Source organism: Sus scrofa, chromosome 2 (assembly GCF_000003025.6).
Source record: "Sus scrofa isolate TJ Tabasco breed Duroc chromosome 2, Sscrofa11.1, whole genome shotgun sequence".
In the NCBI taxonomy this organism is placed as follows: Eukaryota; Metazoa; Chordata; class Mammalia; order Artiodactyla; family Suidae; genus Sus; species Sus scrofa.
Window position 1 is genome coordinate 45,746,896 of NC_010444.4, and position 15,133 is coordinate 45,762,028.

The 15,133-nt window shown below is 39.2% G+C and overlaps 1 protein-coding gene across 2 annotated transcripts; it reads left to right on the forward strand.

Annotated features, from left to right (window-relative positions):
• On the forward strand, positions 10,503 to 13,538 carry PTH (parathyroid hormone). Of its 2 annotated transcripts, NM_214401.1 has the most exons (3): positions 10,503 to 10,593; positions 12,537 to 12,627; positions 13,005 to 13,520. In NM_214401.1, the coding sequence occupies exons 2-3, from the start codon at positions 12,542 to 12,544 to the stop codon at positions 13,264 to 13,266; spliced, it is 348 nt and encodes a 115-aa protein (NP_999566.1). In that variant the 5' UTR covers positions 10,503 to 10,593; positions 12,537 to 12,541; the 3' UTR covers positions 13,267 to 13,520. The 2 variants fall into 2 exon arrangements, with proteins under 2 accessions (NP_999566.1, XP_020937252.1); XM_021081593.1 differs by lacking the exon at positions 10,503 to 10,593 and having other exon boundaries at positions 12,146 to 12,627; positions 13,005 to 13,538.

Here is a 15,133-nt window from a genome sequence, read left to right on the forward strand (position 1 = left end):
ATAAAAAATAAAAAAAATAAAAAAAAATTTTCAGATGAAAATGTTCCTAAAATTCTTGTTGAATTTCTAAATACTGCGCTGATTTCTTGCACACGGTTTCCAATTATTTCTTCAGCAGTCAGATTATGCAAATTGAAAGAAGAGCAGCAGTGTTATTACTCTGTTGCTTATAGGAACTTGTTGAATATGTTCAACAATGATTGATGAAAGTATTTCCCTTCAAGTGTCTGTTCTTAAAAGGGATAATACTACTTATGAACAGAAAAAGAAATTCTAACTTTAAGTGGACAATGATGATGGCACTTGCCATAACTGTGTTTTCCAATGGATTCATCCCTTGAAGAGTTTGATTCTTTATCATGGAGAGTCATAAATATTCATCCAGCATGGGAACAAGGAAATCATGTGTAGTATTGAAGAAGAGGGGAATCAGAATTGATGACAATATTCTTTTTGCCAGGGGATAACAACTTATTGATCAATACATGAAATGTAGTTCTCAGAGTTCTCCTCCTGGCTCAGTGGCTAACGAAACTGACTAGGATCCATGAGGATGTGGGTTTGATCCCTGGCCTTGCTCAGTGGGTTAAGGATCCTGTGTTGCTATGAGCTGTGATGTAGGCCAGAAGTTATAGCTCTGATTCAACCCCTAGGCTGGGAACTTCCATAGGTCGCAGGTGCAGCCCTAAAAAGCAAAAAAAAAAAAAAAAAAAAAAGAGAGAGAGAGATGAAATGTAATTCTGAAAAAAGGAAAAAGGGGTTCATTTTTAAATAAAAGATGATATTCTGTGTTTGAACAAATCAAATTTGAAGAGCAGTTCTTGAAGTTGTTGGTTTTATTCCAGTATATGTTCAGGATACCAGCTTGTATGATAATCTTGAGGATATTATCTTACTAATGTATGTTCAATCAGAAAAGAATGAAATAATTTGGATGTGACCACTGTAGAAGCTGTTACAGTGTAATTGGAGCATAGACTGTAATTACAAGAAAACTTATAAGCAAATTCTACAAAATAGAAACTGTTAAAAGAAGCCAAATCATTAGAGAAATATAGTTAAAGAAAGAGGTATGGAATTCAGATACCTATTGTTTATTTCAAATAAACAGAGATGATTTTTAGTATACATATGTCCTATGTAATATCTTTTTTAATATTAGTGTGCATTTGCATAGGTAATTAGAAATGATTCAAATTTAACTGTTTGTCCCGTGGGATTTTTTTACTTCCTTTTTTTTCACTTGTTTGAAAAATTTAACATGAGGTTTACACTCTTAAAAACTTTAAGTATAGAATATAGTATTGTTGCCTTGGTGTTCTATGTTTTTATTTACTGAACCTGGCGACCCTAGAGATGTCAGGATCTGAACTCAGATGTTCTGACCCCAAATCTAGTGCTCTTTCCACCATGAATTTCCCTCTAATTGGTTTCCTAAAATAACTAACCACATGACTATGTTTGGAATTGTTTCACAGTGACTTTTTCATATTTTACTGGTGCCCTGGACCTCTGGAGAATGTCCCTGGCAGGAAAATATAGGATCTCATCTTCATGCCTCTCTTTGCACCCATTAGAGCATTCTTCTGCACAGTTTGTTGAGTTAGACCATGCTGAAGATTCTCCTCATTGTCAAAAGATGAAGTCAATAGCATTCTAGGGTAGGCCTTTAGAGCAGCTCTGTGATGTTTGAACCGGCATGCAATCAGCTTAAAAAGGGGACATAGAAAGCTACAAACTGGAATTACATGACCTTAACAGGATTCATTAAAATATTTACTATTGCCAGTTGTGATTTTAATCAAAGCATGTAAGCAGTTGACAAAGTGCATTCAAATGTATTATTCTGTGCATCCTCACAGTAACTCTATGGAGTAGTTTATATCTATTTTCCTGTAGAAATTAAGGTTTTGTGATAAAATGACTTACCCTTGGTTGTACAGCTACTAAGTGCCAGACCTTTCCTCTCATCTTCCATATTCGGGTCTTGAGCATTTTCACTGCACAGTGCTGCTTGGACGTGAGAGGAACATAGCTTCTGCGGTTGCCTATCTATTTAATTTGTGTTGGCGTACACTTTACTTTTTTTTTTTCATTTATATTTTATTTATTTATTTATTTTGCTTTTTGGGGCTGCACCCACGGCATATGGAGGTTCCAGGCTAGGGTCAAATCAGAGCTACAGCTGCCGACCTGCGCCATAGCCACAGCAACGCAGGATCTGAGCTGAGTCTGCGACCTACACCACAGCCCACGGCAACTCCAGATCCTTAACCTACTGAGCGAGGCCAAAGATCAAACCGCAACCTCATGGTTCCTAGTTTGTGGATTTGTTTCCGCTGCGCTGGAACGGAAACTCCGACATCCGCTTTACAATCACACTTGGCACATTGTGTTACCAACAATGCAAAGACATGCTTAGTTTTAGTTTAAATTTTACAATAGCTTGTGCAATTAGCAAATTCAAAATGGAATTTATGATCACCACATCTGCCTACTGCCTCAGAATTATTTGCATTTTGGTAGGCTGGGCTAGTAGATCTTGGAGGAAGAGAGCAAATTGAGGCCAGGAGCTCAATACTCTCCATGTTTATTACTGGGGACTCCTAGAATGAAGTGGACCCATGTGACAGAAGGGGCAAGGGACCCTTTCCTTTCAGATTTAGATTCAACATGCATTATGTAAATGCCAATTACATGAAAACACTTACATGTGATAGCTCATGTCTGGAAGCTCATAATTCAAAGGAGGGAAGGCAGTATTTTACTTTGAGATGTAGAATTTGAGATCTGAAAAGTTAAGATGCTCTAACCAAAAAAAAAAAATCACAAGAAAACAAAATTCAGGGAGAAGACTATGAGCATGGAAACTGCTACTGTTTCTTGATTGGCTGATTTTAGGTCCTCAACAAATCTTTACTATGTTGGTCTTTTTGTCTTTTTAGGGCTGCACCCCTGGCATATGGAGGTTCCTAGGCTAGGGGTCCAATTGGAGCTGTAACCGCCGGCCTACACCACAGCCACAGCAACTTGAGATCTGAGCCACATATTCAACCTACACCACAGCTCACGGCATCACCTGATCCTTAACCCACTGAGTGTGGCCAGGGGTCGAAACCACATCCTCATGGGTGCTAGTGAGGTTTGCTAACTGCTAAGCCATGATAGGAACTCCTTGAATGGTAATATTGATCATCTGTGGCATTCCTAAACTGAGAACTCAAGTCATTTTACTTAGAGCTCCACTAATGAGAAACCAGTACTTCCGTCTTGATTTTTTTGTTTGTTTGTTTGTTTGTCTTTTAGGGCCGCACCCATGGCATATGGAGGTTCCCAGGCTAGGGTCCAATCAGAGCTGTTGCTGCTGGCCTACGCCAGAACCACAGCAATGCCAGATCCGAGCCACATCTGCAACCTACATCACAGGTCACAGCAACACCAGATCCTTAACCCACTTCCCGAGGTCAGGGATGGAACCTGCAGCCTCATTGTTTCTAGTCAGATTTGTTTCCCCTGCACCACAATGAGAACTCCCGTCTTGGTTTTTTTTTCTTTTTCTCCTACACTCTTTTCTATTCTTTCTTTCTTTCTTTCTTTCTTTCTTTCTTTCTTTCCTTCTTTCTTTAGCTTTTTAGGGCCACACCCACAGCATATGAAGGTTCCCAGGCTAGGGGTTGAATCAGAACTACAGCTGCTGGCCTACACCACAGCAATGCAGGATCTGAGCCGTGTTTGCCACCCACACTACAGCTCACGGCAACACCAGATCCTTAATCCACTGATCAAGGCCAGGGATTGAACCTGCAACCTCATGGTTCCTAGTGCCACAATGGGAACTCCCCTCCTACACTCTTTTAAAACATAAAGAAAGAATCAGGATGAGTTCCCATTGTGGCCCATTGGGTTAAGAACCTGACAAAGTGTCCATGAGGATTCGAGTACGATCCCCGGCCTCACTCAGTGGATTAAGGATCTGGCATTGATGCAAGCTGAGGTGTAGGTTGCAGATGTGGCTCTGATCTAGCCTTGCTGTGGCTGTGGTGTAGGCCTTCAGCTGCAGCTCCAATTTGACCCCTAGCCTGGGAACTTCCATATGCTGCAGGTGCAGCCCTAAAAAAAAGAAAGAAAGCAAGAAAAAGGAGAGAAAAAAAGAAAGGGAGAGAGACGGAATAAAGAATCAGGGCACACAGCCTATTGGCTCCAGTGGACCATTGGGAAGGGGTGTGAAAGACCCTGTATTTTTTTTCCTGATATCGCAAATTGCATATGATATTCTACCAAATGAAAAGGGAGAATGGGGTAGAACTAAGAATTTATGTATTCAAAGGCAAAATTCACACTAACTGAGGAAAACGTATTTCTTAACTCCAAATGAGAATACTTGGTCTGAAAAATATGAGTACATTTACAATGACAATAAAAAAGAATATTTGGAAATTTAGTAATGACGTCAGTGGTCTGGTCAGTTCACTGAAAAGGGTCATTAAAAATGTGAGACTTTGGAGTTCGCATCGTGGCTCAGCAGTTAATGAATCTGACAAGCATCCATGAGGATGCAGGTTCAATCCCTGGCCTTGCTCAGTGGTTCAGGATCTGGCATTGCTGTGAGCTGTGGTATAGGTCGCAAATGCAGATTGGATCTGGCATTGCTGTGAGCTGTGGTGTAGGTCGCAGATGCAGCTTGGATCCCGTATCGTTGTAGCTGTGGTTTAGGCTGGCAGCTACAGCTCCAATTCGACCCCTAACCTGGGAACCTCCATGTGCCAAAGGTTCGGCCCTAAAAAAGCAAAAAAAAAGTGAGACTTCATTTCTTCATAAATTGATCTGGCTATCCAACTTCCTTATGAGTCTAAAATAAAAATGAAAACGCTTAACTGAGCCCAATTTTCCCTCTCTTCCATTTCTTTAAGAAACAGAGAGTAGAAATAGATTAAATCTCAGGGACCTTTTAAATGATAAACACGCAAGGACTTGTTCCATTATTTACCTATATCAGAAGAACATCACAGAGGTATCTACACAACTAGAATTCTTTTCTTTTCTTTTTTTTTTTTTTTTTTTTTTTTTTTTTGTCTTTTTGCTATTTCTTTGGGCCGCTCCCGCGGCATATGGAGGTTCCCAGGCTAGGGGTCGAATCGGAGCTGTAGCCACCAGCCTACGCCAGAGCCACAGCAACGCGGGATCCGAGCCGCGTCTGCAACCTACACCACAGCTCACGGCAACGCCGGATCGTTAACCCACTGAGCAAGGGCAGGGACCGAACCCGCAACCTCATGGTTCCTAGTCGGACTCGTTAACCACTGCGCCACGACGGGAACTCCCTAGAATTCTTTTCAATCAGTAAAGATCCAAAGGCTTTCCCAAGTGACACTCTGGTTTACACTGTGGCAAGAGAGGGATATTTCTTGCTGTCTTTAGAAAGGCTATCTCATCCTAGGCATCCAGAATCTTATTATTCACCCTCAGTCCCCACTAGGAGAGATGCTTCTTTCTGACTGTAAAAACAGTGTATCTTATCCCTCTTCCATTCCACATAAACATGGAGAAGGCTATAAACACATGCAGGGATGACACTCACTGATAGAATGGACAAAAAGCAACAAATAATATTTTAGTTGTGAAGGTAGCTGCATATTTCATCTTTGAAGTGCTGCTCGGGTATAATGGATCCCAGAGTTTATAACAGCTTATACATGTAAAGAGATTCATGGCTTATTAAATGCTACCTATCTGAGAACCACACTCACAATATCCATCAATAAAAAGTTATGGAGGAAAAAAAAGAAAGAATTGAATATTACCAAAAACACTTGAAAAATTCAAGTTATTATATGCTGTCCTTTAAAACATTTTTATGAATTATCTCTAAAGATAGAAAAGTCTAGAGGCTGGTGAACAGGAAGGAAGAAAAGTTTTTTTCTGATAGATCAGGAACTCAGTAGCTCAATATCCCACAGAAGAGCTTAAAGCAAAAAAAAGTCAACCATTAGATAGTTACTATCTGATCTGTCAACAAAACATGGAATTAGAAGAACTATAGCTGGATTTCCCAGTCCTGGAAATTTCTTCTTAATGTTAAGCTCCCAAAGCCATACTAATTCCCACTGAGCAAACAGAAGGCAAAAGTATCCATCTCACATTAAACTTCCTATGATCCAAGAGGAAAAAACACTATGGCCTTTTGTCCCTTTCAATTGTGAGGAATATAGTAGGTTGTCTAATCCTAGCTCTAGAGAACTTGAGAATGCTAAGAAAAGCTGAGCTTTTCAAAGCAAAAAGCTGGGCTCAGCTCTTCTCTGTAACTGTGATATCAGCCTTTTGTACCCACATAGCCCCTAGCTCTCTTATTTCTAAATGGTTTCCTTCTATCTAATGTCTGCAGTTCCAGAGACTGATGGTTCAGATTAACTGTGTGTCAGATCTTGGCAGCTGTAACTCTTGTGGGAAGGTGAAAGCATACTTTAAAAAATCTGAAGGTCACAAAATTATTACTAGTGCACACATGATTTTAGAGAGGACTACAAGATAAAACTCCTAGGCATACACACAGAAGCCTTCCATAATTTGTATCATACTTACTTTTTTAGGGTCATTACCCATCTGCCTTCTCCTTCCACTAGCATGTCTTCAGTTTCTTTGTTTCCATGCCTTTGCATATGTTGTTTCTTCTTGTTCTTTCTCACCTTTTCTGATGGAAAACTCATAATCATCCTTGAAATCACTTAAGCGTCTCAGGAAAACAGCTTCAAACAATTCCAGGGAAATAGACACTCTTCCTCTGTGCTTTTATTTTATTATTATTATTTATTTATTGGTCTTTTTAGGGCTGCACCTGCGGCACATGGAGGTTCCCAGGCTAGGGGTCCAATCGGAGCTGTAGCCACTGGCCTACACCACAGCCACAGCAACGCGGGATTGGAGCCGCATCTGCAACTTACACCATAGCAAACGGCAATGCCAGATCCTTAACCCACTGAGTGAGGCCAGGGATTGAACCCTCAACCTCATGGTTCCTAGTCAGGTTCATTAACCACTGAGCCATGACGGGAACTCCTCTCTGTGCTTTTTATAAGCCTTTGTTCATATGGCTATTATAGCACCTATCACATTATATTCTAATTTATATGTCAACTTTCAGGGTAGGGACAATGTCTCAATTACCTAGTGATTAACACAGCCTCTGGCAATTCAGTGCATTTTTTGAAAGAATAAACTTTGTTTTCTTTATTTTTCTGTAAAGCTAGTTTAATAATATGGTTATCTTCAATATGACAATTTATTATTAAATAATGGTAATAGGAGGAAAACAGTGAAAGCACAAATTGCATCACTCCTGGAAGTCTGTCAATTATGTCAAACTTATCTGAAGAAGTGGGGAAAATCTCCAAATTAAATGTTAAATATGGCTTTATAGTAACAATGAAAAATGTGTTTATAAAACCATTTGTGTTTCTGACTCTTCTCAATAGAGTATAAACACACACACACACATCAAGTTTAGACTTTGCATCAGAAGAGGTCTTTTAAAGGATCAAAAAAAATAGATTTTTTAGTCAAAAGGGATCTCTTGGTTATTTAGTTTAAGCCTCTTATATATGAATCTCTATGTATGTGTCATGTATGAATCTCTATAACATCCTCGATAAATGCTGACCTAGCTTCTACGTGAACACTTCCAATAATGGGGATCTTACTACTTAGAAAGGTAGTTGAGTCCTTATTTTAACAATTATAATATCCAAGTGAGCCCAAATCTGCCTTCCTATAATCTTTAGCCATTGGACTCAGTCCTTTCTTCTTTTTTTTTTTTTTTTTTTTTTTTTTTTGTCTTTTTTGCTATTTCTTGGGCCGCTCCCGTGGCCTATGGAGGTTCCCAGGCTAGGGGTCAAATCGGAGTTGTAGCCACCGGCCTATGCCAGAGCCACAGCAGCGCGGGATCCGAGCCGCGTCTACAACCTATACCACAGCTCATGGCAACGCCGGATCGTTAACCCACTGAGCAAGGGCAGGGACCGAACCCGCAACCTCATGATTCCTAGTCAGATTCGTTAACCACTGCGCCACGACGGGAACTCCTCAGTCCTTTCTTCTTAAACCATAGAAAATAGTCCTTTTCCTTAAGGTAGCCCCATAAAAAACTAAAAACAGCTACATCATCATCACAAGTCTTTTCCAGTTCATTCAGCTCCTGTGTGTGTGTGTGTGTGTGTGTGTGTGTTGTGGTGTGTGTGTGTGTGTGTGTGTCTTTTTAGGGTGACACCCACGGCATATGGAAGTTCCCAGGCTAGGGGTCCAATCGGAGCTACAGCTACCAACCTACACCACAGCCACAGCAATGCACAATCCCAGCTGCATCTGCAACCTACACCACAGCTCACGGCAACGCCAGATCCTTAACCCACTGAGCAGTGCCAGGGATCGAAGCCACATCCTCATGGATACTAGTCAGGTTCGTTAACCACTGAGCCACGACAGGAATCCCTCATTCAACTCCATTTGATATGCTATTGTCATGTTTATCAACATTTTTCACCAGCCTGGTTCATATCCTCTAGATGTGTTGCAGTTTGTCTCTAATGCTTCTGAAATGGAGCCTAGAACAATACTCCAAATGAGATTTGCCCTATGTAGAGGATTTCCCAAAGCAGCACTAATACATATATTTCATTCTGACCTTCGTACAGGTGTTTTATTTTATTTTATTTTATTTTATTTTTTTGGCCACACCTGTGGCATGCAGAAGTTCCTGGGCCAGGGGTCAAACCTGCACCACAGCTGTAACCAGAGCCACAGCATGACAATGCCAGATCCTTAACCCACTGAGCCATGAGGGAATTCCTGCACAAGTATTTTAAATTTAGACTGGCTCTCACTTAATGTAGAGTCAAACCTAGGCAAGAGCTAGCAGAAAAGAGAATAACATGAAGCTGGGGTAGGAGAAGAGCTGAGAGAACTGATCTAGTTCTGGGACTTTAGTTGGGAGGCAAGCTGCCTAAACAAACTCTAGATTTACCGAGGAGAATCAAGGGGTTTTTGATAGATGGGGACCAGGCTGTAGAATATTTGAAATTAGACAAGTGACAGCATCTTGCCTCCACTCCTAAACTCCATAAGGTTTTGGAGTAGGCCCTCCATCACTAGGTAGGGAACATGAGAAACAAAACCCAATTGCTGGGCAAAGAACCTGCAAAAGGTTAGGAAAATTAGGGTTCAAAGAAGGGCTACAGGGAGTTCCTGTTGTGGGTCAGTGGTAACAAACCTAATATCCGTGAGGATGCAGGTTCAGTCCCTGGCCTTGCTCAGTGGGTTAAAGATCTGGTGTTACCATGAGCTGTGCTGTAGGTCGAAGACATGGCTCGGATCCAGCATTGCTGTGGTTGTGGTGTAGGCCAGCAACTGCAGCTCTGATTCGACCCCTAGCCTGGGAACTTCCATATGCCACACATATGCCACCCACCTCCCCGCCAAAAAAAGAAGGGCGACATTTCTACGAGAAAACTGAGGTAGTAAGAGTCAAAATAGTTCTGGAGTCACTGTTAACTCCATCTTTTCCACTTTCTAAACCTCAGTTTCCTCATTTGAAAATGGGGATCACGATAGTATTTACTTTAAAGGATTACTGTGAAAGCTTAGTGGGATAATATATGTAAAGATTGGCATATAGTTACTGCTTTTCAAATGTTTTCACTGCAAATTAAAATGCATAAATAAAATGTAGGTTAAATGAATTTTAAAATAATTTCACTTTTGGAGCTTTTATAATTAATTATGTACTAAGCGCATATTCTCAAAACATTTTTAACACTTCCTTTAAGAAAAACGCTATACTGGAATTCTCTCGTGGCTCAATGGATTAAGGATCCGGCATCACTATAGTGGCATGTGTTCAATCCCTGGCCCAGGAACTTTTGCATGCCATGATTGTGGCTGAAAAAGAAAGAAGGAAAGAAGGGAGGAAGGAAAGGAAGGAAGGAAGGAAGGAAGGAAGGAAGGAAGAGAAAGAAAGGAAGGAAAACACTAAACACTATACCTTTTTTTTTGAAAGATGATCAGGAATGATATGGATTGGTTGAAAATGACTTGTAAAGTAAGTGCAATATATTATGATTCATTATAATCCTCATAATAATTGTGACAATATTATGTATATAACAAATATACTAAATTTTAGATTTTACTTTGAAATAACGACTTTACCATGAATTTTTGAAATTGGTCTTTTTTTGTAGCAAAAATTTAGTAATCCAGTCAGAATTACAATTCACTATTTGTTAGAAATTTTTGCATAAACCCTTTTCCCAGCCCTGCACTGTTTTCCTTTTATATCCAATTATATAACATCTAAGAGGAATAAGCACCGCCCAGTGGGTGTGTGTATGCTACTCTGATCCTATAGTTAAAATTCAGAGAATTGGAAGTGACGTCATCTGTAATAAGAAAAAAGCTTCTCTTGGTGTGTGGAAGACATATATATAAAAGTCACGTTTAAGGGTCTGCAGATCAATTCATCAGCCTTCTCGGGTTTACTCAACTTTGAGAAAGCATCAGCTGCTAACACACCTGAAAGAAGATCGTGTCCTAAGACGTTGTGTGGTGAGTAATCTTTATTTTCTCTTTTAAATTTCATATGAGTTCTTTTTATGACCAAGCAACACATTTAAAAATGTGTATCATTTTCTATTAATGTCATGCTGTTCATTAGAATTAAATATTAAGGGAGGGATTGACTTATGTTTAATATAAAAATGACACAATGCAAAATAAATGTATGCTACTGAAATAGTGTTAAAGCACTTATTTTTTTGTGATTAAAATCTTTTGAGATGTCTTGCTTTTTAAAACTCATCTGAAATTACATGAAAAACAATTAAAATTTGGCATGATGTACTTTAATGGTATCTTATTAAAATTTTGAAGTAAAACAGCCTAAAGAGAAATGAATAATTCTGATTTAAATAAGTAGAGTTTTATTTCTATGAGTTAAATTCTATTTTTCTGCAGAATATCCTCATAGGAGCTCAATCTGTGTACTATGCTTAAAGAAACTCAGTTTTATGGCTGAATATTTATTCCCTTTACATAAAGACTTTTCTAATGTTCTATTCTGAAAACTGAATTTAAGAATGTTTTACAACTGTTTTTCAGCTTTTTAATGACATTCTTTAAGAGCTCATCTCTCTACTAAGAACAAGAAAGCAAGACAGAAGCAGTAGGTGAATGTGCCAAAGCTAGGGTTAGGTACCAAGCTCCTGTCCTGTAGCTACAATGATTATTTGTAACATAAACCAAAAATGAAGACCATTCATTTGTTACTCTTTCAGTAGCTTTATACTGCACAGTGAAAATACAGTAGATTATAATGTTCCTTATGCTACTTCTAAATGATGCAGGTTCCCTTTAAAATATGAGTACATAACCACCCTATATGTACATTAAAGTGAAGAACATTAAGTATTAAGAAAAGGCACTTCAATGGTAAAAGGCTTTGCAATTCTTGAATTGCAGACTAAGGTAAGACTGTACTATTTTGAGATGAAAAGCTTTATAAGCAAAAGAGGAAAGTATTAAAAATTATACTCAAATGAAATTGTTAATAAGCTGAAAAGATAAGATACAGACAAGGATTTCATATGGAGTCAAAGCTCTAGATTCATATAACAAGTAATTAATTAGATGACATTAAATGATTTGACACATTCTTTTTAATGGTAGAAAAAGTGTTTGTTCTGAATAACAACAATCTCTAAATCAGAGCCTATTAATTTGGTATTTATGGTTATTACTGCAGTGCCTGAAAGGAAATTTACTTATTAAAAAGAGATTTGCTAAGTAAATAAACAGTGTTGACAATTAATTAAGAGAAGTAGTCATTTTCAAGAAAATTATAAGCATTTAGTCATAATTAACACAAAATGTGGGAGGAAATTCTAAAAAGTAAGCTTTTTGATTTTTTTTTTTTTTTTTTTTTTTTTTTTTTTGCTATTTCTTGGCCTGCTCCTGCGGCATATGGAGGTTCCCAGGCTAGGGGTCCAATCGGAGCTGTGGCCACCTGGCCTACACCAGAGCCACAGCAACGCGGGATCTGAGCCGCGTCTGCAACCTACACCACAGCTCACGGCAATGCTGGATCCCCAACCCACTGAGCAAGGGCAGGGACCGAACCCGCAACCTCATGGTTCCTAGTCGGATTCGTTAACCACTGCGCCACGATGGGAACTCCAGCTTTTTGATTGTTAATGTGGCTTTAATGTAATATTCATACATTAAAATTTGCACAGGAACTCTAAAAAAGATACCTTAGAAAGTATAACTAATTTAATTTCTTGGCCAAATTATGTGTATATATAATATATATTAATGTATCTGTAAAATCAAGAGGTTGATTCCCAAAGTTTCTCTGGAAAATCAATCCAATTAGTTACTGTCACATTCTGGGCAAAATTGTATGGTTATAAATATAAACTACTATAAATTTAATTGTATATTTTGGAATATTTAAAATCTTTTTAACTATTATATTTTGCTTTTTCTTTTAGTGAAGATGATGTCTGCAAAAGACACAGTTAAAGTAATGGTTGTCATGCTTGCAATTTGTTTTCTTGCAAGATCAGATGGGAAGCCTATTAAGTAAGTACTGTAGTCTGTTCTGCACAGTGAGGGCATGGGAATTGGATTTTTTATTTTATTTTTTTTAGGGCCACACCCGAGGCATAAGGAGGTTCCCAGGCTAGGGGTCGAATGTGAGATGTAGCCGGTGGCCTACACCATAGCCATAGCAATGCTAGATCCAAGCCAAGTCTGCGACCTACACCACAGCTCATGGTAATGCCAGATCCTTAACCCACTGAGTGAGGCCAGGGATCAAACCTGTGTCCTCATGGATGCTAGTCAGATTCGTTTCCGCTGAGCCAAGATGGAAACTCAGGGAATTGGACTTTTAAGGTTGGCTTTATAATTTGGAAGAGGAAGGCTACTGGAGTGATCTCTGATTCTGTTCCCTCCAGGAAGAGATCTGTGAGTGAAATACAGCTTATGCATAACCTGGGCAAACACCTGAGCTCTCTGGAGAGAGTGGAATGGCTGCGAAAGAAGCTGCAGGATGTGCACAACTTTGTTGCCCTCGGAGCTTCTATAGTTCACAGAGATGGTGGTTCCCAGAGACCCCGAAAAAAGGAAGACAATGTCCTGGTTGAGAGCCATCAAAAAAGTCTCGGAGAAGCAGATAAAGCTGCTGTGGATGTATTAATTAAAGCTAAACCCCAGTGAAAACACATATGATCAGAGAGCACTGCTCTAGACAGCATAAGGCAAACAATATTTCATGCTGCTAATGTTTTCAATCTCTATTAAGATTAAGTGCCAATATTTCTAATATTACTAAACTTGATGGGTAATCATTGCTAGCCATGATTGCTGAAATTTTAATTGATCATTTTGATTCTACTTTTACTCATTTAAGAGCTTCTTTTAACAATTCTATTTCTATTGATTCTAAATAAATGAAGTATTTCTTCCTTGTTATAAAAATGTCTTTCAGTTATGAGTAACACCACTATGTTTAAATTGATCATGACTAAGAAGAACAACACAAAATGTTTTTTAACCATGTGTTTCACATTCTGATATTTTGAAATTACCCTTTATATATTATCAAAGTACCAGGTCACAGAATCATCACTAGTTAGATACTATTATTCTCTTCATTTCTGGAAAGGAAGTGAAATGCTCGGCAAGGAAAGTCAGAAAGTGGTCTGAAACTTGAATGTAAAAGCATTTGCCTATACACATAGCCGCTGGTCATAGTCCTAGTCTGGACCCCAAATTGCAGGAATAGAACTTTTGTATTCAATAGAACATAACTTCATCAATTGTCCTCCCTCATGAGCATTTCTAACAAAATAGATTGACTTAAAGACAATTTAGAATATCAGTGGCCATTATGGGGAACTTTTGAAATCCCCAAACTCAATTTTCTTAAAACCAGAACAGACTACCATAGCTCTAAGATTTCCAAAACTGAGTGAAATTCCTAAAATGCCTATTTTGGAGATATTTTAGGCCTCCAATTATCACCAGACTCTAAAATTGCCTCTCTACAAAGTAGTATTTTTTTTTTTCTTTTTAGGGCCACACTCGAGGCCTAGGGGTCGAATCGGAGCTACAGCTGCCAGCCACTTACAATCTGAGCCATGTCTGTGACCTACACCATAGCTCACGGCAATGCCGGATCCTCAACCCACTGAGCGAGGCCAGGGATTGAACCTGCAACCTCATGGTTCCAGTCGGATTCATTTCCGCTATGCCACAATAGGAACTCCCAAAGTAGGATTTTAAGATTAACTAAGGCAAACAAGCAATTGAAGAAAGATAAAATGGCCTCATAAGCCTCATGCTCCTGGGTCTTGGCTCCTTATACTCAGGCTTCACCTCCAGCACCATCTTCTTCCTTTTTACACTGCCCACACCTCTTGTACACCCTCAGCTCCCCCTTACTAATTTCTCACTGAACTTCCCCATTCCCTTTTCCTCTAAACGTATCCTCTTAAAATCAGGCCTTCTGAGGATCCAGAGGCTAAACCTTGAATTTCTTATATTCCATGGACTATAGCTGAACTGTGGGTTATAATCAAAAATTTTCCCAAAGTAACCAAACATTCTCACAGATTTGCTGAGGAGTTGAATATAGTCATTCACACTTGTCACCCTTGTTTCTCTGACTTACATCTGTTAGTTAATGTGCTTATTGGTAAAGGCCAGGCCCAGCATTGCATGAAAACTGCTAGTTAGGAAAATCCTGAAATGTCTCTAGAATTAGAACCAGGAGATGTTTTGCTTTTTTTTTTTTTTTTTTTTTTTTTTTGATTCGTTTGTTTTTGTTTTGTTGTTGTTCTTGTTGTTTGTTGTTTTTTAGGGCCACACCCATAGCATATGGAGGGTCCCAGGCTAAGGTCAAATCGGAGCTATAGCTGCCGGCCTGCACCACAGCCACAGCAACACAGGATCTGAGCTGTGTCTGTGACCTACACCATAGCTCATGGCAACACTGGATCCTCAACCCACTGAGCAAGGCCTGGGATTGAACCCACAACCTCATGGTTCCTAGTTGGATTCGTTTCCGCTGAACCACAATGGG